The following is a 25342-nucleotide window of genomic DNA, read 5'->3' as shown; positions in this document are numbered from 1 at the left end:
GCTGTTCTCTCTCTAAATTGATACCATGTACTTTAGGTACATACCTAATGGGGTATTGGGTCACCTTTGTGAGCCACTGCATAGATGCATCCAAGTCCTACCAGGGTCTGCAGCATGTATTATGTCACCCCTGGCTGGCCATCCAAACTCACACCACAGGCTAATCACTTAGCTTGGGCAAGGTCGTGTAATCACCCCTTGCTTAGATATAGTATTCCTATATCTAACCTTATATATAGACTCATATATACCTATAAGTCACTCCTATGGCAGGCCTTGACAATCCTGAAGGCAGAGTGCTTGGTTTTATGTGAGATGGTGCTCTAGCATGAGCTGAGCCTGTCTGCAGCTTTCGGAACCAAGTCCTTATAGCTGTTCTATGATATAGCCATACAATATACTCTTAACTTCATTATAATCCTCGAGGTTAATGCTAACTTTGGTTTGGCTTTATCAAAATATGTCATGTAAGGTGTCAAACATTTTGGAATACTACCCCCCGCCAGTCCTGGCGGCGGCGGTAGCATTCCACTCTTCTAGAGGGAGAAGACATGTAGTTACTGCTTTACCCAGTTAAAGTTAAACAGAGCCTCAGCAAAATGGATGCTGCTGCCACAGACACGAGTCTGACCTCCTGCTGCTGGACGAAACTCCGGCAGGGGAGGCCTGGACAATAGGTTTCCTATCAAAGGAGGTGCTAGCACCTCCCCAAACAGCCTGTAGTGGATTGGGGCAGGGTGGGTTTAATGGAAACTGCTGTTTCCAGACACTGCCTGAGGCACGCAAGGTGCTCCATGCATAGCCCGGTTCAAACCAGTTGCTGGGGCACTCCAGCCCCAGCTCTGGCGTGAAGCTGGACAATGGGAAAGGGGTGTAACCACCCCCTTCCGAGGTTTCACCCATAGGAGGGACCTAGCAGGTAATCCAGCCCCTTAGATTAGTATAAAGCTAGGAGCTGTGTCTAGAGACATAAGATTATCCTGGAAAGAAACTCTGAAACAAACTTTTGGACCTTTGACGGTCCATTTCCACTGGAAGACTGAAGACATCTCCTTTGTGGTCAAGGAGTGACCACCTTGTGCAAACACGCACCATCAGTGAGTTGCCGGTTTGCTTTGTCGACGCTCCCTCCAGAACCCAAAGACTTAGCGATGCAGCCTCTGGACTTCCAGACTTCTCTGACTCCGACCCACAGCAAAGCTGAGCCCCGTGGCAGACACGAGAGACATGGAACCGGACATCCTGCAGTACCTGCTTTTTGCTAACTGTGCAGCTTCTGAGGCATCCTCGAGGTTGTGCATTGGGGTTTGAGAAGCCCCAACCCAGAGCAGTAAGTGCGCCGAAGCTCAGCCCGCCACACTCCACGAGTGCCGCGTGGGGCCTGTGCCTGCATTTCTCCACAACGCGTCTTCGCGGTTGCTAGCCCGTTGGCTAGTGGCCCTCCTGAAGACATCCTTTTGAAAAAATGCTTGCCTGGTTGCTCTGGGCTTGCTCCTGCTTTCCTGTAAAGGGGAAGCTGCCCAGACCTTGCTGGTCTGACCAGAAGCCGATCTTCCCTTCCTGCATGGATTGCCTGTGCCAAGGCTTGTTGGTTCCAATCCGGATTCCGACACCGCCCACAGCTAGATCCTTTGTGGGAAAGTCCGTACCCAGCTCCTGGTCATCGTCGATGCCTCGTGGTCCACGTGGTTGCAGAGACAAGCTTCACCTCTTCACCTGATTGCATCTCGACATCACCTGGTTCCTTCCTGGTCACTGGCTAGTGACCCAGACTCTGTCCCCTCTGCTTTCAGGTTCTTCACTGCTCTGCTCCACCCTTGGATCCATCCAGACATCTTCCTCATGGTCGCCTGCAGCATTTTCTTGCAGCTCTCGATAGGATTGATCGACGAAACCCGACACAAAACAACACCTATGCACCCGGCTTCTTTGAGTGAGGTAACTCGAGTACTCCGGTGCTCTCGTGAGTAACAACTATCCAAGTGTCCTAGTTTAACTGGGTTTTCCCGTAGTCCACCTGGAAGTGTCCGGAATCTACTACTTTGTAACTTTTACGTTCCTATTGAAAGTCTTTTGTAACCCGCGTGTGTGTTTAGACACTGCACACGCATCCTGTGGGACTCCTGCCTCCTAACCTTTGGTTGTTCAGCGTAGCCCCAACGATTTCTTAGGCCCTAGGCCTACTCACCTTTCCTGAAGTGTTTCTTATACAACTTACTTAGTACATGGTTCGTGAGGCCCCTAGGGCAGAATTGTATTTGTGCAACTTATAGTATGCTTATTGAGTAACTTGTGCTGTATCTCGAACTCTGAACTCATAAAGAGTGCAGAGGGGCGTGTTAGTAATAAATACATATATATTTGATATATACCTTGTGTGGTGTCCTTTCATTTGGTATTCAAGGGATTATTGTTGGTAAAACAATTGGCTTCACATGCTCTCTGAAGTTTTAGCCTAAGACTGCTTTGTCCATGCTGCCACTAGGATAGCTGGTCTATAAGGTTGACCTTACAACCATCACCATAAGGGTTGTTTGGTCTGGTGAAAGGTGCCCACTAGAACAGTGGACATCATATACCAGGCCAACTTCTCACTTTGGTGTGCAGCGGTTGGGATAAGAGCTTGCTGATTGCTTTACCATAATATCTTGAGATATCATTTGAAAGATCACATTAAGGTACCTAGAGGTACATATAAATCAAGTCTTAAATACTTAAGTTCTACTGAACTTAGTTGTTGTAGAGCAAAGGGCCTAGCACACCCTGACTGCAACTCCTAGAGAGGTTTAGTAGATAACACTTAGTGTAGGTAGGTGCACACACCACACCTCACTAGATCATCTCTCTGAGAGCAGAACCTAGTGGATCTCTCCCAGCAGAGGTAGACCTTTTCATGATACCTTCCAGATATGATACCCTAACCTTCCATGAGTTAAGGCACTTGTGCACAACTAGGAGGTTAAAGCAAGGGTCAAACCCTACCCTCAAGCCCCTGATAGAACTCATAGAGGAGTATGATGCTAAGAAAGCATCTAACACAGGTCCTACAGGCAATGCAGAAGAGGGTCAGCCCTCAGCAGAAGATTCCCCTGATCAAAATCTAGTTGATGATAGTGAAGTGGATGAGGATACTGAGGATGATGATGGCCAGGTCCAAGTGGGAGTACTTAGCCAGCCCAACCTAAGCCTACATGGGGCTGGAGGGGGCATAGCCCCATACAGACCCCCAAGCAGGCTTAACACTAAGCCCAGAAGGAGATCCCTTCCAGGGAATCTCACCACTCTGGTGTCTCAATAGGGTCAGAAGCACTCAGGAGAATGACTTCTCTTGAGAGACTAGAGCATCAAGCAAGGATGAGAGAAGTCAAGCTTAGGATTCAGAGGCAAGCACTTGCCCTGGCCAAATAGACACTGGCTTTCGCAAGAGAGTTAGGTGAGGTAGAACCCACTGGTGTCAGCAATACCCCTAGAAGTAGGGAAGGGTCATATGACCATAGAAACCATTAGTAAGATTGTCCCTCCCTACAAGAGTGCGGATGACATCCACAAATGGATAACTGCTTTGAAGACGGCCTGCAAAGTACAGCAGGTACCCCGGAGTCAGTGGGCAGCTATACTCTGGCTCTCCTTTTCTGATAAAGGTAGAGATAAGCTCCTCACAGTTAGTGATGAGGATGCTAACAATTACAAAGCCCCGAAGAGTGCTCTGATTGATGGGTTTGGCATAACCACTGATCAGTATAGGTTGCTGTTCAGAGACACCCGTAAGGTACAGACTCAGGACTGGACTGACTTTCCTGATTGTGCCACTAAGGCTCTAAAAGGCTGGTTGCTGGGCAGTAAAGTTAATGACTATACAGGATTGTATAATTCGATCATGAGAGAGTAAATACTTAACAACTGTCAAAACCAGTTATTGCATCAGCACCTGGTTGACTCTGATCTGACCTCTCCCCAAGAATTGGGAAAGAAGGCAGACAAATGGGTCAGAACCAGGGTGAGGCAGAAGGTCCAGAACCAAGGAGGTGATCAGAAGAAGCAAGACCAGAAGGGTGAGGATCAGAAAGTTAAAGACCAGAAGTCTTCACCAGGTCCCCAAAAAGCTTCTAATGAGGGGGTTCCAAGAAATCCAAGAAGAAAGAAGGTCAAAGAAAACCCTGGTGCAATATCTGTAAAAGTAATACTCACTGGACCAGTGATTGCACCAAAAAGGAGACAGCTCCAGTCACCATTGCCCCTAAGGCAACTGTTCCCCCTGGTGCAGCTAATAGTGGTGGTTCTCAACAGAAGGGTGTAGTAGGGTTAACCCTGGGAACTGAGATGGACTCTGGCCTAGTCAGAGTACCAACTCAAGCTGTTCTTGTCTGTGATGGGGACATGGCCATGTCCTCTACTGTGAGTCCCAATAACTTGGGCAAGTACGGACAGAAACCTTTAATCAATAATAAAGTGGCTCAGGCCTACAGGAACACATGTGCCAGTGTCACCATGGTGACACCTAACTTTACGGACCCAGAACAGATTTTACTAGGTGATAATTACCTAGTGACCAATGCTAGCAATGTCACTACCACCCATAGTATGGCAATTGTTAATTTCTCCTGGGGAGGGGTAACTGGCCTCAAAAAAATTGTTGTAAGTTCAGATCTCCCGGTAGAATGTTTGTTGGGCAATGATCTAGAATCTTCAGTCTTGTCTGAAGTGGAGTATAGGACTCATGCAGAGATGCTGGGCATATTAGCACATGTCCTTGCTGTGACCAGGTCACAGGTCAAAAAGTGTCAAACTGAACAGGCACCGGATCCTGAAACTATGGACCAGTTGCCTTCCAAGAGAAAGAGCAAAAGGGTTAAGGCAGTGTCTACCCCCTTGCCTCAGGATGAGGATCAGTCTTTCCAGGAAGCTGAGTGTGAGACCCAAGAAAGAACTGTTATAGCAGAGCTTGAACCTGATCAGGTTGAGTTTCTTGGGACAGGGGGACCTTCAAGGGCAGACCTGAGGCAGGCACAATTGGATTGCTCTTCTCTTGAACCCCTCAGACAGCAAGCTGCTGCTGAGGCTGCTGGGAACGCTACAGGTACCCATAGAATGTATTGGGATGAAGGGCTCCTTTATTCAGAGGCTAGAGACCCAAATCCTGGTGCCTTCAGGAGGTTGGACATACCTTAGGCATTCAGGGGCTTCCTTCTTACCTTAGCCCATGATATTCCCTTAGCAGGCATCTTAGCCAGAACTTGGGACAGGTTTGTCCCTCACTTTCACTGGCCCCACATGTCAAAAGATACCAAGCAGTTTTGTCGCTCCTGTGACACCTGCCAAGCCAGTGGCAAATCAGGTGGCACCACAAAGGCCCCCCTAATACCACTACCTGTGGTGGGGGTTCCCTTGGAGAGAGTTGGGATAGACATTGTTGGACCAATGGATCCCCAAACAGCATCTGGGCACAGGTTTATTCTGGTGGTAGTGGATCATGCCACCAGATACCCAGAAGCTATTCCCCTAAGGACCACAACAGCACCTGTTGTGGCAAGAGCCCTCCTGGGAGTTTTCTCAAGAGTGGGTTTTCCGAAGGAGGTTAGCTCAGATAGAGGTGCAAACTTCATATCTGGGTACCCAACTGCCATGTGGAAGGAGTGTGGAGTGAACTATACGTTCACCACACCCTATCATCCACAATGCAATGGTCTGGTGGAGAGATTCAACAAGACCTTCGCCTACAGAGAGGTCCCGCAAAAGGGGGTTGGCTAGAGCCCTTTTGAACTTTTGTTTGGGCATCCTGTAAGGGGACCCCTGTGTCTTGTGAAGGAAGGATGGGAGTTACCTCTCAAAAAGCCGAAGCAAGACATGGTGGACTATCTACTTGGTCTCTGCTCCAGGATGGCCGAATACATGAAAAAGGCATCCAAAAACCTTGAGGCTAGCCAGGAACTTCAAAAAGCCTGGCATGACCAAAAGGCTGTGCTGACTGTGTACCAGCCAGGACAGAAAGTGTGGGTGTTGGAGCCAGTGGCCCCAGCAGCACTCCAAGACAAATGGTCTGGACCCCACACTATTGTTGAGCAAAAGGGAGAGGTAACCTACTTGGTTGATCTTGGGACTCCCAGAAGCCCCCACAGGGTGCTACATGTCAACAGACTGAAGGCATATGTTGACAGAGCAGACATGGGCTTGCTCATGGCTACAGATGAGGGACAGGAGGAGGAGGGTGACCCTCTCCCAGATCTGCTTTCTCAGAACCCTGATGATGGTTCAGTTGATGGAGTAGCCTTGGCAGGCAGGCTCACTGACCAGCAGCAACAGTTCTACAGGCCTATAGACATATGTTTTCCCTGGCCCAAAGTCAGACAAACTGGTGCAGCCATGAGGTGGACACTGGTGAGTCTGCCTGTGAAGAGTAAAATCTACAGACAACCTGACCATGTCAGGGACTGTATAAGGACATAGGTCCAAAAGATGTTGGAACTGGGAGTTATTGAGCCCTCAGAGAGCCCCTGGGCCAGTCCAGTAGTCCTTGTGCCAAAGCCTCACACCCAAGATGGTAAGAGAGAGATGAGGTTTTGTGTGGACTACAGAGCTCTCAATGCTGTCACTAGGACAGATGCCCATCCAATACCCAGGGCAGATGATCTCATTGACAGATTGGCTTCTGCCAAGTTTTGAGCACATTTGACTTGACAGCAGGCTACTGGCAAATCAGGCTAGCTGATGATGCAAAAGCCAAAACAGCATTTCCAACCCCAGGAGGTCATTACCAATTTGTGGTGATGCCCTTTGGCTTGAAGAATGTACCTGCCACTTTCCAAAGGTTGGTGAACCTAGTCCTCTCAGGCCTGGATGACTATTGTGCAGCTTATCTAGATGATATTGCTGTATTTAACTCCACTCGGTAGCATCACCTGATCCACCTGAAGAATGTTTTGGAGACCCTGCAAAAGGCAGGCCTAACTATCAAGGCTACTTAGTGCCAGTTAGGGCAGAGTAAGGTTGTGTACCTGGGCCACCTTGTAGGTGGGGGTCAGGTTCAACCACTGGAGAGCGAGATCCAGACCATCAAGGACTGGTCTGTTCCAACCACCCAGACACAGGTCAGAGCTTTCTTGGGCCTGTCTGGTTACTACAGAAAGTTTGTTAAGAACTATGGGTCCATTGTGACACCACTTAATGACTAAACCTCCAAGAAAATGCCAAAACAGGTTCAGTGGACAGTAAGCTGTCAAAAGGCATTTGATGATCTGAAGCAGGCCATGTGCTCTGCACCTATTCTAAAAAGTCCAGATTCCTCCAAGAAATTCATTGTCTAAACAGATGCTTCTGAGTTGGGTGTGAGAGCTGTTCTTTTACAATTGAATAATGATGGACAAGACCAGCCCATTGCTTTTATTAGCAGAAGGCTGACCCCTAGAGAGAAACGTTGGTCAGCTATTGAGGGGGAGGCCTTTGCTGTGGGTTGGGCCCTGAAGAAGCTGAGGCCATACTTGTTTGGTACTCACTTCAAGATTTAGACAGACCATAAGCCCCTCTTGTGGCTAAATCAGATGAAGGGTAAAAATCCCAAACTACTCAGGTGGTCCATTTCCCTACAGAGTATGGACTTTACAGTGGAACATAGACCTGGAACTGACCATGGCAATGCAGATAGACTCTCCAGATATTTCCACTTAGAACATGAAGACTAATCTGGCCAAGGTTAGTTTAATGTCCCTGCGTTTTGGGGGTGGGGGGTGGAGGGGGGTTGTAGGAGAGTAGGGTCTGCTTCCTATGGTCACCCCCACTTTTTGCTGTGATTTGCTGGTTTTTCGACGTTAGTGTGGCTGTGGGCCTGCTAATCAGACCCACAGCCCAGCTGTTCTCTCTCAAAATTGATACCATGTACTTTACGTACATACCGAATTGGGTATTGGGTCACCTTTGTGAGCCCCTGTATAGTGTACCATAGGTACCCAGGGCATAGGGGCATCCAAGGCCTACCAGGGGCTGCAGCATGTATTATGCCATCCCTGGCTGGCCATCCAAACTGACACCACAGGCTGATCACTCAGCTTGGGCAAGGTCGTGTAATCACCCCTTGCTTAGATATAATTTTCCTATATGAATGAATGAATGAAGGGAATCTTTTATCGCGCAACTTAGCCCAAGGGCATCAAGGCGCCTAAGCTGGTCATGTAATGTGTAGACACCGATGAGGTCCTTTACAAATACACTTCAGTGAAAAGCCCGGTTGTCAGTGCTTTGCGGAACAAAGCGAGAGAGGGTTGCCCTTGGAGTTTAGGGGGGAGGGAGTTCCATAGCCTGGGTACAACCGTAAAAAATGCTCTGCCTCCCAATTTGGCTCTTACAAACTTAGGGACCTCAAGAAGATTTTTGTTAGAAGAGCGAAGGGATCGACTAGGGGAGTAGAGATGGATAAGTGACCTAAGACCCTCAGCACCTGTAACGTGGAGGGCCCCATGGGCAAGGCAAAGAATCCTAAAGGAAATCCTGGACTCAATGGGGAGCCAATGAAGGCTTCTCCGAGCTGCTGAGGCCAGTCTGGGTAAATTAAGGACCATCTTTGCCACCGTGTTCTGGACCATCTGGAGACGGTGTATAAGGCTTTTATTTATGCCCACATAAAGGGCATTGCAGTAGTCCAGTCTTGAGGAGACTAATGCCACAGTGGCCTGTTTCCGAGCATCAGGAGAGAGATAGTGGGCAATCTTTTTAAAAACCCTAATAATACCACAACAGGTGGAGACAGTCCGACTGACCTGACGATCGAAGGAGAGAGTAGTATCCATCAGCACCCCTAGGTTCTTAGCAAACTGATGGGGAGGAGGGCAATCACCAAGAGAGGCAAGCCACCAATCTAACCTTATATATAGACACATATATACCTATAAGGGAAGAGACTCATTTTATGAGGGATATTATTTTAGATTGCATGTCTCAAGGTGGTTGTAAAAAAAATTCCCTGGTTAAGTTATATTGCTGGTCTTTTAGAGGACTGCGAATTATCTGTAAATAATGTTATTCTGGGAGATGCTCAATATCCCAGTAAGGCTGAATTAAAAGGGAGATAGTTGAGTGTAAGGGCCGCTCGTAGAGATGAGGCCTCAAACTCTAAGAAAACAGTTACTTGTTATCTCGAGGGTCCCATGGCTACGGGTTTACAACCATACCTCGTTTTTGTAACCAATGTGCAACATAGATTCTACCTAACCAGATTAAGATTGTGCGCCTTGCATTTTTTATTTGCATTTCCTAAAAGGGTTAAGTGGTGCGCCATCATGCCGAATTGTCCGTGCGATGGCAGGTCCAAACAAAGTACCCTTCACTTTTTACTGTTTTGTGAGTTTTATTTTGAAATTAGAAAAATTTATCTCCGTCCTATTTTTAAATCTAATCCCCTGTTTTCCTATAAAACTGCTTTTAATTATTTACGGCACCTGGATAAAGCTTCAGTTTGTAACGCCGTTATCTGTTATATATTAAAGGCAATTAAGGTAAGAGACAAATTACAGCATCAAAGAATAACAAAAACATCAGAGCGATTTACAAGATTGAGGAGGTGAATTTTGAGATCTTTTTTCAAGCTGGTGTAGGAAGTGTTGCATCGTAGGTTTTTGGGAAGGGCATTCCAGATGTAGGGGGCATTTCCGGAGAAGGAACAGGATTGAGTGGATTTCTTTTTTAGCAGGGGTGAACAAGGAGGAGAGCGTTAGTGCTTCTTGGGAGTCGTGTGCTTCCCGCTTTGCAGAGTTTATTGGCAAGGTAAGGTGGTGCATTTTGATGGAGGAATTTGTGTGTGCTTCATGCGTTTTTGTAGGCGGATCTGCCTTCAAAGGGGAGCCATTTTAGAGTTTTGAGAGCTAGGGAAATGTGGTTGAATCGTTTGCAGTCGGTGATGAGCCTGTCTGCAAGGTTGAGTATAGATAGATTTGAGTGGAGCTCGGTGGACCTTGGGGATTCCGGTGAGGATGGCATTGCCATAATCGATTCGTGAAAGGACCCGAGATTGAACTACTAATTTAAAATCTTCAGTTGGGAGAAAGGGTTTGATTGTCTTGAGATGATGGAGAGTGAAGAGGGCCCCTTTAGCCGACTTTTTGATATGGACATTGAGGTTTAGATTAATATCGATGGAGATACCAAGAGATTTTACTGAGTTGGACAAGGAGAGAGAGCAGTTAAGGGCATTGAGGTCGGAGATCCAAGTTTGAATGGGGAGAAGGTTGTTTTTGAGGGAGAAGAGGGTGATTTCAGTTTTCTTGGGGTTGAGTTTGAGATGATTAAGGTGGAACCAGGATTGGATTTTAATAAGGGTGTTAATAAGGTGTATGATGTCAGCGTGAGTTTCGATCTTGTAATAGAGTTGAGTGTCATCGGCATAAAGATGGTAGTTGATACCAGCTTGATTTAGAATGAGGGTGAGGGGTTCCAAAAATAGGTTAAAGAGTGTGGGTGAGAGCATAGATCCCTGGGGGACTCCTAGGTTGACCGGAGTGGGTTTAGATAGACAGTCTTGAATTTAAATTTGTTGGGTTCGATGTTGATGATAGGAGACAAACCATTTGTGGGTAGTACCATTGAGGCCGAAGCGATCATTGAGCACATTAAGTAGGGCAGAGTGGTTAACAGTGTCAAAATCTACAGAGAGATCGAGGAGGAGAAGAAGACTTGTCTCACCATTATCAAGTGTTTAGTATGGTAGTTTCAGTGCCGCAGCCTTCTCTGAAGCCTAATTGTAAGGAGTTCAGACGGTTGAATTTTTCGATGTGTTTGTCTAATTGGAGCAAGACACAATTTTTGAGGGCTTTAGAAAGAAGGGGGAGGTTAGTGATGGGGCGGAGGTTTTTTAAGTCATTAGGATCAGCATTAGCGCTTTTGATAATGGGGGAGATTTTACCAAGTTGGAGGGAGCTAGGGACACTTCCCATAGCAAGGGAGGTATTGATGATCGTGGTCCGGGATGGGACGAAGATGTGCTTTAGGTCTTGGACAAGGTTAGAAGGGAGGGGGTCTTTGGTATGGGTGTATGGTTTTATTTTAGTAATAATGCTGTGGACTTCATACTCAGTTACAGGGAGGAAATTATGTCAGGAGGGATTGTTTTTTGATTGTGAGTTTGGGGGGTTGGGTAGGAGAGGAGTAGGGGTGGGAAGGTGTGGGGGGTAGTTTAGGGAGGGAATAGGAGAAGGAATGTTTGATGAGGGGTTAGGGTGAGGTAAGGTAGGGGGAGAGTATGAAGGGAAGGGGTGTCAGGAGTGTGGAATGTGAATTAGAGAAGACGTCAGGAAAATGTAGGGAGTTGGTTGGGATCTGCGTTGAGTGGAAGGATTGATCTATTTGGGCGATTTTTTTTTTAGAAGAAGTGGGCTATTTCTTCCCATTTAGTGGTTGAGGCCGTCGGGTTAGGCGGAGCTGAGGAGGTTTGATGCTGGATAATGTTGAACAGTTCTCTAGGTCTGTTTTTGGCCCAATTGAGTTGTGTACGGAAAAAGGACGCCTTTTCATTAAAAAAATTGTTTTTTGTATGTAGATCTAGCTGATCTGAGGAGTGTCAGGTTAGAGTGGGAGGGATGCTGTCTCCAGGTTCTATCCATTAGTCTTAATGAGCGTCTTTCGTTGTTAAGTTTGAGGTTAAACCAAGATTTGGAAGGGATGTTTCTTAGAGTTTTAAAGTTATGGAGGGGCCAATTGGTCTAGGACATCCGTGACGGCTTTATTAAAGTGATCAGTAAGCTCATTTATGTTTTGTGAGAGAGGAATGAGGACCAGTTGAGCTTGCAGTTTGGAATAAAGTTCTCCAAGAGGGATACGTTTTTGATTTCTGGCCCATTTCATAGTTTTAATTTGTTTCGAGGTGAGGGTAGGCGGTGTGATGGAAATGGTGAACAGTGTGAGGTGGTGGTCGGACCAGTCAATGGGGATGATGTTGGTCAGGAAGGCTAAGTCTTTGTAGGTAATGTTGGCATCCAGGATGGCTCCTTTGGTGTGGGACGGACAAAGTTGTTTGAGGTCATTGATCTCGAGAAGGTTGTTGAAGAGGGTGGTAGTGGAATCATTGGTGTCATTCAAGTAGAGGTTGAGGTCCCCAAGGAAGAGATTTTTTGAGTTGGATAATGAGGATTGTGTAATCAAGTCATAAAGTTAATCAATAAAGAGGTGTGGATCACCAGCAGGGTGGTAGAAAGTATGCAAACAAATAGAGTGGGCGCCTAGAATTTTAAGTTCAGCTTCAAGGTATTCGAAGGTGGAGCGGCCCGAGTTATTAACAAGGGAGAGCTGAAGTTCGTTGTTGAATATTATGGCCAGTCATACTCCTATTCTGTCAAGTCTGTCTATTCTGAGGATAGAGTATCCGGGGGTGAGTAGATCAAGCACGCTCATTGAGTGTTCATGTAGCCAAGTTTCCATGAGGAACGCAATGTCAATGGATTCACTAAGGATAGATTTGTAGATTTCAGTGGTGTGTCGGACGGCGGATCGGCAGTTAACAAGCATGCAGGCAAGTGGATTTGGGTTATTTTGGGAGGGAGGGCAGGAGTGGATGAAGGTGAGTTGAGGAGGGGGTCTGGGGGAGGCCGGAATGGAGGGAATTCTGTTGGTCCCTAGAATGACCGGGATGTAGGAATACGGGGGAGGTTGGTTGTTGACTGAAGTACTAGGATGGTAGGAATTGCATAGGGCGGGGAGGTCAGATGGGGAGAGGTGGTTTGAGGTGCGGCAAGGCCTAGACACACCGTTGTGGAGGGGAAAGTATTCCAATGGTGACGATTGAAGTTGGCTGGTATTTTACGGTTGGGGTGGGGGGGCATTTGCACGCGAGAGTCGGGTTCCTGAGCCTAGGGATCTTCTCTAAGTTGGGAGAGTTCTTTTGTCAATAAAGAGAGGTTGCGTTTGATGTTGTGTATGGTCAGGGTTATAGGGGAGAAGGGGATCTCTAAAGGGGAGGGTGAGAGAAAGTCGATAGTGTTTGTTGTAGACAGGGGGCAATTGTGTGTAAGGTGTGTGTGAGGGCAATGATGTTGGAATGAGTAGAATTAAGACAATTAGGCGTGGGTGGTGACATGATGGATGACAAGAGGTTTGACAACTTGGGGATAGAGATGATATGAAGGCATAAAGAGGGTTGGTCAATGTTTCTTGATAATGTTCACTATCTCAGAGTCTGGACAGAACGTGGTGACACATACAATTTTGTCCATTGTGGGTTTGGCCTATGTCTGCAAGATCTGTTCCCTTGGGCTATTATACCAGGCTCTCTTCATAGAGTTTCTAACCAGGTGTTAGGGGTAGCCTATTTCACTGAGTTTCGTGCTTAGGATGGTGCCCTCCCTGAATAAATCATCCTTTTTGGGTACGGTTCCTGAGCAGTCTTAGGGACTAAGCACCAATATTCCACAGCATGCACAATTGAAAAGGGGTGCATTCATGATTTTCAAGTTCCATCCTGGAAAAAAATGCATACACAGTCCCTAGGGGACTGTACAGCGCAGGTGGCAGAACTCAAGGCCCTGATACTGGCACTGCAGAATACGGATTCCCCACACTTATAGTGTGTGATTCATATTATTGTGTACAGTCATATAATGAATACCTCTATTTTAAGAAGGGTGATAGGTGTAACCCCCGATGCTATCGCCCTATATCATTAATCGATGCATCATGCAAATTGTTGGGAAGGGTTATCTTGGCCAGACTGGAAACATGGGCAGACTCGGTGGGCCTTATCGTGAACTCCCAATATGGGTTCAGAAAAGGAAAGGGGACGGTCAAACAGTGTCTGAATTTGGCACTAATTATAGGCAAGTACACGAAGGCAAGGAATTCCTCCATCCACCTTGCCTTCATGGACCTCTCAAGTGCATTCAACACTGTTTGTAGAAGCAAGCTCTGGCAAATGATGGATGATATGGGCTTTGAGAAACCTTTAGTTACATTGCTTCGCAGACTGCATGAAGCGACAACTGTGGCCATAAGGTTCGGACCAGGGGGGGAAAAAACAAAATCTATTCCCACAACCGAGGGTGTGCGACAAGGCTGCATTTTGGCGCCTTTCTTGTTCCTAGTGTATACAAATGGCCTAGAGAAGTACTTGTTGGACCATTGCTGTGATTTCCCAAAGGTAAATAGCAGGAGTATCCCGATGCTCTCTTACGCCGACGACACGGTATTAATGACCCTTACAGGAAATAGTATGCAGAATTGTCTTGACGCCTTTAATACCTTCATGCTGGACCTGGATCTGAAGGTAAACTTTGCAAAATCTTTTGCAATGGTCTGTGGTCCAAAAGGGTCAAAAATTAGGAAGTTCATGGTAAATAATTTTACCATTGAAAAGGTAGATAATTTTAATTACCTGGGAAACCTTTTTAATAACAAACTGAGCTGGGCCCCACTAATGAAGGCTTGAGCTCAGAGTGCCAGTCGTTCCATAGAAGGTCTGTTCCGCTTTTGTGGTAAGCTAGGTCAAAAACCGGTCGCACACCTAAAAACCCTGTATAGATCTAAATGTCTGTCTGTGGTCACCTATGGGGCAGGGGTATGGGGGACTGAAAGCCCTGCCACGATACAGGTCATGGAAAACAAATTCCTAAAGCGTGTATTATTAATTCCATCAGGTTCACCGAATAGTTTCTGTCATGACGAAATGGGAATGAGTTATGTGAGTGATATCATTCGCCTCTCGCCCTTTTTATTATGGGGCAAAATATGGCTATCTGAGGACCTCCAGCTTTCCAGAGATATTCTCCAAGACTGTAAGAGCCTTGATAATGCAAAGCAAATCCCTTGGTTGTCATATGTCAGTGACATGTTACATAAAATAGGCCTGGGTCATGTTTATGACAATCCTGAAAATATCCAGGGAGACATTAAAGCCCAAATTAAAACAAGTTACTGGAAATCTTTACACACATTTTCCTTGGTCAGGTCAACAGGATGTGTGGTTAAATTACAGCACCAGTTCTACTTAATTTTTACAACCCATGTGCAATGGCGGTTTTATCCTACAAGGTTCAGGCTAAACATTCTGCACTTTCTTTTTGCCTTTCCTAAACAAGGGGGTTGGTGTGAGAGGCTGCCCCCTTGTCTTTGTAATAACAAAGTTAGTCAGAGTACCATACATGTTGTCCTCTTTTGTTCTTTATATAAGGAACCAAGGACCAGATTTATTAAGCCCATTTTGAAGGGGCGGCAACCATGTAATTATAAAGAAGGTTATGACTACTTGTTATCATTATCATCTTCTGGAGTATGTTGCGCCATGTTAGACTTTATACGAGTGTCACTCCTGATTAGGAAACGGTATGGCTAACTCGGCCTTAGACCTGTACATCGTCGTGGGAACTTGTATTTACTTGCTGCTGTATGATGGCCATTCAATTATAAATACTCTGTGAAATAACACTTGCTGACTTAAGGTGATCAGTACGGGTTCTATTGTCTGTATGTTTCATCCTGATAAATGACTTGTGGAATATATCAACTTATGTTTTAATTATCTTAATGTGTAATTTTAGATGGTTCATTTTAAAATTAAAATTGTAATCATGTTTTGTAATTTAAAATGTATACTTTTATGATTCTCTGTTTGAATCGAATAAAGTTTTTGAACCGAACCGAATACCTCTATTACTGGGGCCAGAATGGATTTCGAGATTCCAAGGGTTGCATATTAAAGTACAAGATACTTTGTGAACTGTGGCAAAGCTGAAAGACTGCTTGCCACAGGCTCATGTAATACATATGTTGAGTCATCAACGTTTTGCCATTTACTTGCAGGGAATTCCATGGCTGATGAAGCCTATAAGGCAACAGTTCGTACTGCTACCATTGCTGCAATCACTTGTTCTCGTATGAGAAGAGACAGAGACATCATGGCGGCTATCAATGTTGCGTGCAACAACACACACCACCCTAAATGCTTTTTTTTATTCAAGTACTCCTACAAGTTAGATGCACAAAACGTGCCGTATGCTCAAATTCCAGGATTGGAGATAGAGCTATACCAACCACTGATCGCAGATTGGGATTAATACTAGCTGCACATGAGGGACTAGGTTCAGCACATGTAGGGATTACTGCTAAAGTTTCATTATTGAAATAGTGCTATTGGTGGCCTGGTCTTACTAAACAGTCCAAGGACTTCCTCCACAAATGTGGCATCTGGTAGCAGATGATGGGATCCACCATAGCACGTTTACCCCAGACACCTCATTGATTTCAAGCAATCCTCTGGCTTGTGTTTATTTGGATCACTGCAGTCCTTTACAAACAGTCAGGGCTTACAAGTACATCTTGGTGGCAGTAAATTCATCCTCAAGATTTGTGTGGGTATGGTCACAGCGGTCGGCTAACGTCTGAACTATTCTAAAATATGTGCATGTCTTCATCGGGACATATGCAATTGACACACTACATTCTGACTGTTGCTTAAAGCAGTCTTTAACAGCACGAATACATCACCTATATGGGTTCCAGAGGGCACTTCACAACATGCCAAGAACATCCCTGGGTGGTCGTACTCCATATGAAGTCCTGTTTGGGGTGAGAATGTGGGTCCCAGACCTCGACAATGTCGACATAGTGGCGGCCGACAGACCATTTGACATCAATGAGCTTTTGGCTGTTTTACAGGAACGAAATGATTTCCAGGACAGACAAAGCAAAGTCCAAGCAAAACACATCAAAACTGGTGAGTTAACAAAATTAATGTGTTCCATCACATGGAGCACCCGTCATGGCTGTTGAAGGTACCAGAACTGTACTTCTTCCGCCTCTTGCCAGTTGATGAGACAAAAGGTTTGTCTCCATTGATCTGATCAAACCACATTATGTATCTGATTCTCAACAGTTGGCCAAGTGGCATCCTGGGCAGCCATTGCTCTTCTCTCGCTACAGTACAGGAAATTCAGAAGGAAGCTTTACTAACTAATGAAGATTCCCCTCTGTTCTGTTACCAACATTATGCTCATCACTTTCTGCATAAAGCAAGTATCCCACATGCTGTTACTCCCAATGGGAACACTGTCCAACACCACCAAAAAGTAATTCATAAACATTTTCACAGCAGTTTGCTTATTTTTCTGGTTTTGACACATCAGACCCAGCTTCATACTTCTACAGGCTTGCACCTACAACTACAAAGAAAAATATGTTGACAAACACTAAGATGATATACTCTGTTTCTTTTCTATCCCAGCTGTCTGTACAGGGCTTAGAATTGTGGAAAGATACAATAGATACTAAGTATGTTTGGTGAACGAAAGATTGGCAGAGTCCGGGAACCAAAGCCTTGTTTAGAGGATGCCTTATACCACATCAAATGATTTTCCTGAGCAAAACTGTGCAACAAACTTCCTGTCTTAGAATAGCCAAGATGAATTTGAACAGATCACATATTCCCACAATGGCACGTTTTGAAAACTGGCAGCAGTTCACACTATACACTGAGGGGACACTAGATGTCATGATAAGCAATGGCTCCTACAATTCCTTAGACCCGAATTGGAAGGTATGGTTGGTTTAGCCTTCAGACACTAATGGATGTCAGTCCAGATTCCTGAGTAATGCCTAGGGGTTTAAGATCAATAGGTCTGACCACATTACCCTCTAGGATATATTCATTGAGCAACATTGTATCATCTGCAATTGACATAATGCAACAAGACATGTCTATTTTACAACACGGACAGTCTCACCTTTGGTCAATTGTTTTGTTAAGCTGGACACTTCAAAACTTGCATTCAGGCCACATGCTGTGGCGTTATATTAACACATCCAATCTGTTTTCTTCATACGATCTCTCTGAGAGACAGATATTAATGGCATGTAGAGATGCAAAGTATACCATGTTGCACATTAAAAAATTGGAACAATTACCTTTCACTACTGTCGAAACGCCATCCAGTAGGCAGATATGAAGCGTTAGGGGAAGGATTAGTGCATGAACACTAGGAATTACCTTTCAAATCCAGGTGCAGGAACTAACGTTTTAATTCAGACTGTGAGAATGCTTTAAGCGGGTCCTTGATTTGCAAGGACATTTCACTTCACAGGCTTGTAATATTAGGTTGCAAACATGTCCTATTATCTGAAGGGTTTTTCGACTGCTGTGATTCATCTGGTTTTCAAACTACTCTCTAATGGGCATCCCTTGGCCACTATGGTAATGGTAATGCTGCCATCTTCCCAGTCACCACCACTGTGAAACTGAGCTTCTTGGTTGTAGTTCATATTTCTGCAGAATAGAATTATTCAGGAGGTCACGTTCAGTGCCATATAAGCAGCACTAATATTTGCATTTTGTGTTGAAAAGCAAGATGTCTCCTTGGCAAACATGGCAATACCGAAATGTATGCACCCGCACAAACATTGTTCAACATGATCTGCAACTAAGGGGTCTTCGTTGTCTGTATTGGACATTTGCTCGAGATATTTTAGATGTAGTTTTTCTCCTCTGGATGACTAGATTTGCCCAATAAACTCATAGTTTTCTCCAGTGGCTCTTTGCTTACTCATGCATGGCATTGTAGAGTGTAATCAGTTCACTCCTTTTATATTTCATCAGGTGGTAAAGCACAAATTAATTGAAGGGAGATTGCTTTATACTGAGTCTGCTTCTTTCCCATTAGAGTCCTTACATTCCCTTTCTTACCAGGACATTGTCTGGTCTTTAAACGGTCATGTATTGGGGATGATAAGTACTGTGTCAAGCAAATGTAGAATTTATTGTAATGAGGGTCACGCATAAGTAATCTGAACCGTTTATCAATGATCTCTTCCAAATACTTTGCAGATTATGGTGGCAGAATCCTGGTGTGTTCAGCAAGAAGCAGCGCTTGGCTCTCAGTACCATCTCTCTTTCACGGATCATCTGTGACAACAGTGGTCTCACAGAAGTCCCAAGAAATGTCTTCATTAGCAGTGAATACCCACAGGGCTTTGTGAGCTGCAAGTCTTTAAATGAACTTGATCTGTCAGCTTGGGCAGAAACGACACCACCACCAAAAGGTAAACTAGTCCTTATGAAAATGATTTCAGTATTATATGATATTGCACTTTAGTGAGAAAATTAGATCTGAGATCAATTATATAGCACAACAGTTGAATACCAAATGAAAGTTGACAGAATATATTGTTTAAGGGTTTGAAAAGACCTTAGGGGAAAAATATTATATTAATATTATGAGAAGTTACAGAAGTATTGGACATAGTATTTAGAGATAGTTTGAGAGATAATGAGAAGATATGAAATTGTGAGATCTAATGAAGTGAAAGGAGAGACAATATATGAAACTGAAGCAGTCGAGTGACTGAATGTGAGGAAAGCAGATACGAAACACAAGGAGAACGGGGCGCGAAAAACAGATAAACACAATTGCTACGCTTCATGTAGGAGGTCTAGTCATCTTTGCACGTACACTCATTGAGCTTCAATGACAAATGGAAGCTTCATAAAAATACTGCAGAGCAAACAGAATGAATATTAATGTTGTCAAAACATGAATTTATTTGACAAACGTAATGTACCATTACGTAGAAAACTGATGACCTAAATTTAGAGAGGGTATTTCTATAAAATATTTAGCGTTGTTTTTATCAATGATAGATTAACTACTAATGATCATGTGTAGTAGGTGTTCTCTAGGGTTCTGACTGCGATATTTAGCCTCTCTCCCTTTAAACGTTTATATGGAGGTATGCAACAAATCCTTAGTGAAGAGCTATCTTGCAGAAGTTGCGCCAGTTGCCACTTATGGCTTTCCAGGGCTCCCATTGGAGGAGCCTCCAGTTTTTAGGTCTGTTTTGACAGTGCACCTGTCGCCAGAAAAAAAGGCTTTAAGAAGCACTACCAGGAGAGGGGCTTTGTTTGCTCACATGTTGATTTCCAGTGGTACCTGTTTTGATTGGGCGGGAGTTGTGTACTTCTACAAAAAAAGTAAAGTGCCTGTCCTTAACGCAGCTATGTTATTTAGTTTATTTATCCAGCTGCCTGAACTTACAGGGACACACACAAGAACTTGTAATCCTATGAAAGTGTGATTTAGATACATTGTGCTGTTTGTTTTTCTCTGGCAGCAGCACAGATGGCAGGAGGGTAGTCATTAATTTAAGACTTCAGCATGTATTTTTGTGTTTGAGAGCCCGGGCTGTATTAATCTGCATGGATTCATAAGACTGGCTAACTGTGCAACGGTCGCCTGACCTTATGTGATCCACAACAAGAGCTTTCAGAGAGAGGTGCTTAGGCTCTATAATTTTGATTCCCTGACTATAGGATTTCATTGGGCCAAATGTGTGTGCTTCAACTAAAAATTCTACTTGTTTTGCAGTTTTTGGCTTGCAGCAAAGTTTATACTCTGTACAGTTGGTTATAGTGGCATGCCAATGATCATGACAACAGGTTTGATCTGCTTATTATGAAACGCTATGATAAAGGCACTTGGACTGACATTTATTGTGCAAAGCCTATGTTAATTTCAATGGGCATTTAGGGTTGGATTGTTATTACTCTATATTAAAGCCTAGTGATAGGTCACGGGCGTAACACTGACCCTTTAGCCCCAATCCTTACGGGGCCCCATTCAGCCATAGGCCAATTAATATCTGTGAAATATGGGAAATAGCCTTTACAACAAGGTTTTTACCTCTTAGTGCATTTACCACACATTTTTGCATGCTTATTTTTACCACATGCATGCCTTTGCAACCCCCACAATAACATTGTTTTTATATAGAAAAACATTGCATGGTAATGGCATATGTTATAACAACATATTTGTGGTAAAAACATGCACGGTAAAAAATGCATGGTAAAGGCATAAGATGTATTTACCTGCATAGTACCGTCGTACAACCGTGAAATATGCAAGATTCAGTGGCCCCTCAACACATTCTGCATGGGGGCCCCATCATTTTGAGCTACGCCACTGAAACAGATATTTTTGTTACATGTAGTCTTGCAGATTACCATAGTAGGCAATGGTTTTGGTGTTGGTCATTGATTGTGACAAACAGTGTATATAGAAGGTTTGTTCAGTGGGAATCCTGGTTAGGCCATCTTAGAAGAGATAGTATTTAGCTTACCCAACTGTATTTGTCTCCTTTTGTTTCTGCCGAGCCTGGGCAGCACGCATGCGCTCTGCAAGACCTGCTACTTAACAATGGTTTACTCCTGCATCGCTTTTCTTTGCGGCCTCCTATGACGTTCATGCAGCCGAGACTTCACTTCCAATCAAGGCTAAGGTGCATCGGCCAAGCACAATCTCCTTACGGTTACTTTCTTTATCTGTTGTTTTGGGGAACTTTTTTTAAAGAGGTTTCTTTACGCCTGTTGCTGCTTCCACTCTCCCATCACCCTTCAACACAAATGTATTGTTTCCCTTAATCAGACGGCATGCCGGTCGCTGCTTCTGTCCATGATCCAACACAAACACAGCGTTTCCCTTAATCAAATGGCGAATAAGCACTTACTCTATATATAAACCATTCCATTTATATATATTTTTTTGCAGCCCCTCCCACTCTAGCTTGTGGGTGCTAGTCACCCTGTCCTCACAGCCTGAGGCAGGGACTGATGGGGACAATGTTTTATTTTGTAACATCTCAAAATGTGCCTCACATCCCATTAATTAATACTAAAGTGGCTTGTTTGCTCCAAACCGAGCGTGCTGTTAGCGAACATCCGCTCGAACACATTAGCAACAACTTTAAGCGATCAAATTTGGATAGCATTTTTATTTCTTCATTTGGCGGAGTGTATTTAACTAGATGTTTGCCTGATTCTAACCTGCTGTAACATCGCCCTCATGAGTATTCTCAGGCAGACAGCTTGCTTTCCGTCTGAAAGCTTATAAAGACCTTGTGATATATATATAGAAGAGCGACATGTGTCTACATAATGAGACATTTAAAAAACATATATGTATATGTTGCTGCACCAACGTAAGTTAGCAGATGATCCTCACCATCTACTTTCTTTATAGGAAATCTAAGCACAAATAAAAATTGAGTTTGCATTCTGGGTATGTGCATCGTATAAAACTGCCTAACTATATATATTTGTTCCATAAAGGTGGCTTATTTCATATTTGTAAAGATGAGCATCATCAGCTGTACGATTTTTAAATGATAACTTGTGTGAAAATATCCACTTATTTCACTCTGTAGACATATATCTTTACATGATGGCCCCAGAGTTAAAGCTGGGGTTGGGCGGGACCAGGGCTCACCTGTCTGCTTTCTAGATCTATGATTTCCGTTTCGCTGACTTAACTTTTCTCCTACGTTCTCTTTGCTGTCGGTGTCTTCTCTGGGCGTAGCGTTTCTACATACCTTACGCCAATAGCCTGTCCCTGGGAAGATAAGAGTGACCGTAGACAGCCGTACATTTCTTGTAATTATAATTGCATTATATAGTGCTAATCCAGAACCCAAAAACAATTAGTGGTGAATTAGTATAGGGAAATATTAAACTAATTTAAGCGGTGGACATGTTAGTCTGTTATTTGGATTGAAAAGGATAGTGGAGTGATAAAAGAGGGAAGGGTTTACATTTATATAGCGCTTTTTGACCCCTGATAAGGTATTGAAGCACTTTTTGGTGGGTAGCACACTACTCCAGAACCCAAACAGGATTAGTGGGGAATTAGTGTTGGTTAATATTTGAGAGGTGGACATGTGAGTTTGTTATTTGTATTGAAAAGGGATAGTGGAGAGATAGAAGAGGGAAAAGTTTGCATTTATATAGCGCTTTTTTACACCGATGAGGTGTCGAAGCACTCTTCGGCGGGTACCATGCAAGTCAGGAACCCAAACAGGAATAGTGTAGAATTAGTATAGGGAAATATGAAATTAATATGAGCAGTTGAGATGTTATTCTGTTATTTAGATTGAAAAGGATAGTGGAGGGATAGAAGAGGATAGGGTCTGAAAAGTGTTTTTTTAGCTCACAGCAGTAAGGAGGAGGTTTTGGATGAGTAAAGAAGAGATGGAGAGGGAGAAAGTCAGAGGGAAGGGTTTAGAAAGGCTTGTTTGGGAGATATGAATAGTCAAAGAAATATGAGATGATGCAAGGAGGGGTAGAGGAGGTAAGAGTCTAGAAAGGGTTATTTTGGGGATATAGTAGTCGAATCGGGTTTTGGATGAGTGAGAGAGTGGATGTAGAATATATATTGAGAGAGCGGTATAGGTTGAGAAATAGGGTAATGCAATGGAAAGAGTAGTAGAATGAGGTTTGAGACGAGTCAGAGAGTGGGGGTAGAGGATATATTGAGAGAGGTATAGGGTGGGAAATAGGGTAGTACACTGGAGAGAGTAGTAGAAGGAGGTTTGAGATGAGTCAGAGTAGAGGTAAAGTAAATGATGGGAGAGATATAGATTAGTGCATTTAGCATTTTGAATTCTGTGTGAATAGTATCTTTTTTAGCTTTTTTGATTTCTGACTTGTATAATCTGTTAAGTGTGTGTAGGTGAAGTTTGTTTTGATATGGCCAGGTACGTTACAGCTTTCTAATTTGTTGTTTTATCTCTTTTAGTTCAGTTTGTCTCAAAGGTGCCTGTTTTATTTTTTCTGTTGTGTTTTTCTTAGTGGTACTAGGATGTCGAAAGCTTCCTGTAGCCACTCATATAGTTTTTGATCGGAATGTATTTTGTCTAGATCTGTATTGAATGTCTGTGGTGTTTCTAAGTGTTCCAAATTGAGTTTGTTCCATGGTCAATGGGTGGACGCACATAAGTTGTTTTATGGATGCGTTGCTTTGTGTTGTTTTATGTTGGAATACAAGCAAATGGTAGTCTGACCATGTTACTTGAGTTATTGTTTGAAAGGTAACTAGTTCTGCATTGGCAAAAATGACATCTAGGATATGTCTGGTAATGTGGGTGGATTGGTGGACGATCTGATGTAGGTTCAGTGCATCTAGGCCAGTGATGATACTTTTTGGATGAGGCAAATTGGGTTTGTCAAATCAAATCCTTGGGTCACCCAGAATGCATAGGTTGGATTGTAGTATTATAAGGTTTGAAACAGTGTCTAGAAGTGTGTCTGGAAATGTTGCATTGCTAGGTAGAGGTCTGTAAAGAAGCAGGAAGTTACAAGAGGAAGATGCTGTAGGGTTGTATCCAGTGAAGAGGGTCTCACAACCTTGTATGGAGATGTTGTCAGCTTCAGTGATATTTAATGTTTGCTTAAACACAACAGCTAGGCCACCTCCTCTGTAGCCTATATGATTATGTGTGATAGTTTGATAGCCTAGAGGAACGGCTTCATGCAAGACTGGAGCTGTGTCATCTCCCATCCATGATTCAGTTAGTAAGTGGAAGTCGAGTTGTGTGTCAGTGAGAAGGTCATAGATGTGATCCTTGTTTTTAGAGAGGGATTGAGCATTTATTAGTAGGCAATGTTGTTAGTGCTGGTATTAGCTGTATGAGGATATTAATAGTGCAGCTATTCTGAGGAGTGTTCCTCATTCGGCAGGCTAAGAAAATATTTTGATAGGTCTGTGTGTGTAGGTGGTGGAGAACGTGGTTGAAGGTGAGTTTGTAAACTCTTTTTTTTGTGGAGTAGACTTGTTGTGCAGTAATATGGAGATGCAAACTTGGAAGAGTGGCATATTGCTTATTTTGTTTGCATCTATTTAGGGTGCAAGATATATGGGTTAGGGGAGGTGGTGCAGCATGAGGGTCATGTTGTAAGGTTCTAAAGTGTTCAATGGATAAGAGGAAGTTTAAAGAGAGTTGTGGTCTTTCTGTACCTTTTTTAGGTGTGGGGGAAGACAGAAAGCTTACCATTGGAGTTCGTTTATGGTGTGTATTATTTGTGAAGTCAGGAAGGTGGGAGTGGGTTTTTGTTTGTTGTTTGTGACCTAAAGTATTATGAGATGTTGTGTGACGAGATTTTGTTGTACTGGTGTGTGCGTTATGTTTGTTTTAGTGAAAGGAGGTGATGGTGTATTTGTTTTCGAGAAGAAATTGTATGTAAATCAATCTTTTCAAGTGGCAAGATAAAGGGGGTGGTGATGTTTTTTGCAAAAGAGTATATGTGATGTGTAAGATGTGATGTGTGTGAGATGTGATGAACAAGAGATAAGAGAGTGTGTGATTTGTTTGCTAAAAGAAGTCATATGTTTGGTACATCTGAGTGTAAGTGTGTTTTGGTATTGTGATAAAAAGAGGAGGATGTTAGTAGATGAAACGATGGAAGTCTGAGAATAGGTTTGTTGGTGACAGAATGGGGTCTGTTAGGAGTAATTAGAGCAGGGAGTATGTGTCTGGATTGGATATAGGTAGGTATGGTGTGGATTTGGGTCGTGTTTGTGATGAGTGGCTTAGTTAATGGTATAGGATAGAGTGGTGT

General features: G+C 43.9%; 1 protein-coding gene across 1 annotated transcript in view; it reads left to right on the top strand.

The window, feature by feature from the left end:
- LOC147748878 (lactoperoxidase-like) overlaps positions 1-25342 on the top strand; it is a 1319638-nt gene that overhangs the window by 1146410 nt on the left and 147886 nt on the right. The window contains exon 14 of the mRNA XM_086964410.1: positions 18782-18996. Within this exon, the coding sequence (XP_086820536.1) occupies positions 18782-18996 (215 nt within the window). The remainder of the gene's footprint in view (positions 1-18781; positions 18997-25342) is intronic.

This window comes from Lissotriton vulgaris, chromosome 1_1 (assembly GCF_964263255.1).
Source record: "Lissotriton vulgaris chromosome 1_1, aLisVul1.2, whole genome shotgun sequence".
Taxonomy (NCBI): Eukaryota; Metazoa; Chordata; class Amphibia; order Caudata; family Salamandridae; genus Lissotriton; species Lissotriton vulgaris.
The sequence above is the reverse complement of the archived record's forward strand: the minus strand, read 5'-3'. Positions and strand labels throughout refer to the sequence as shown.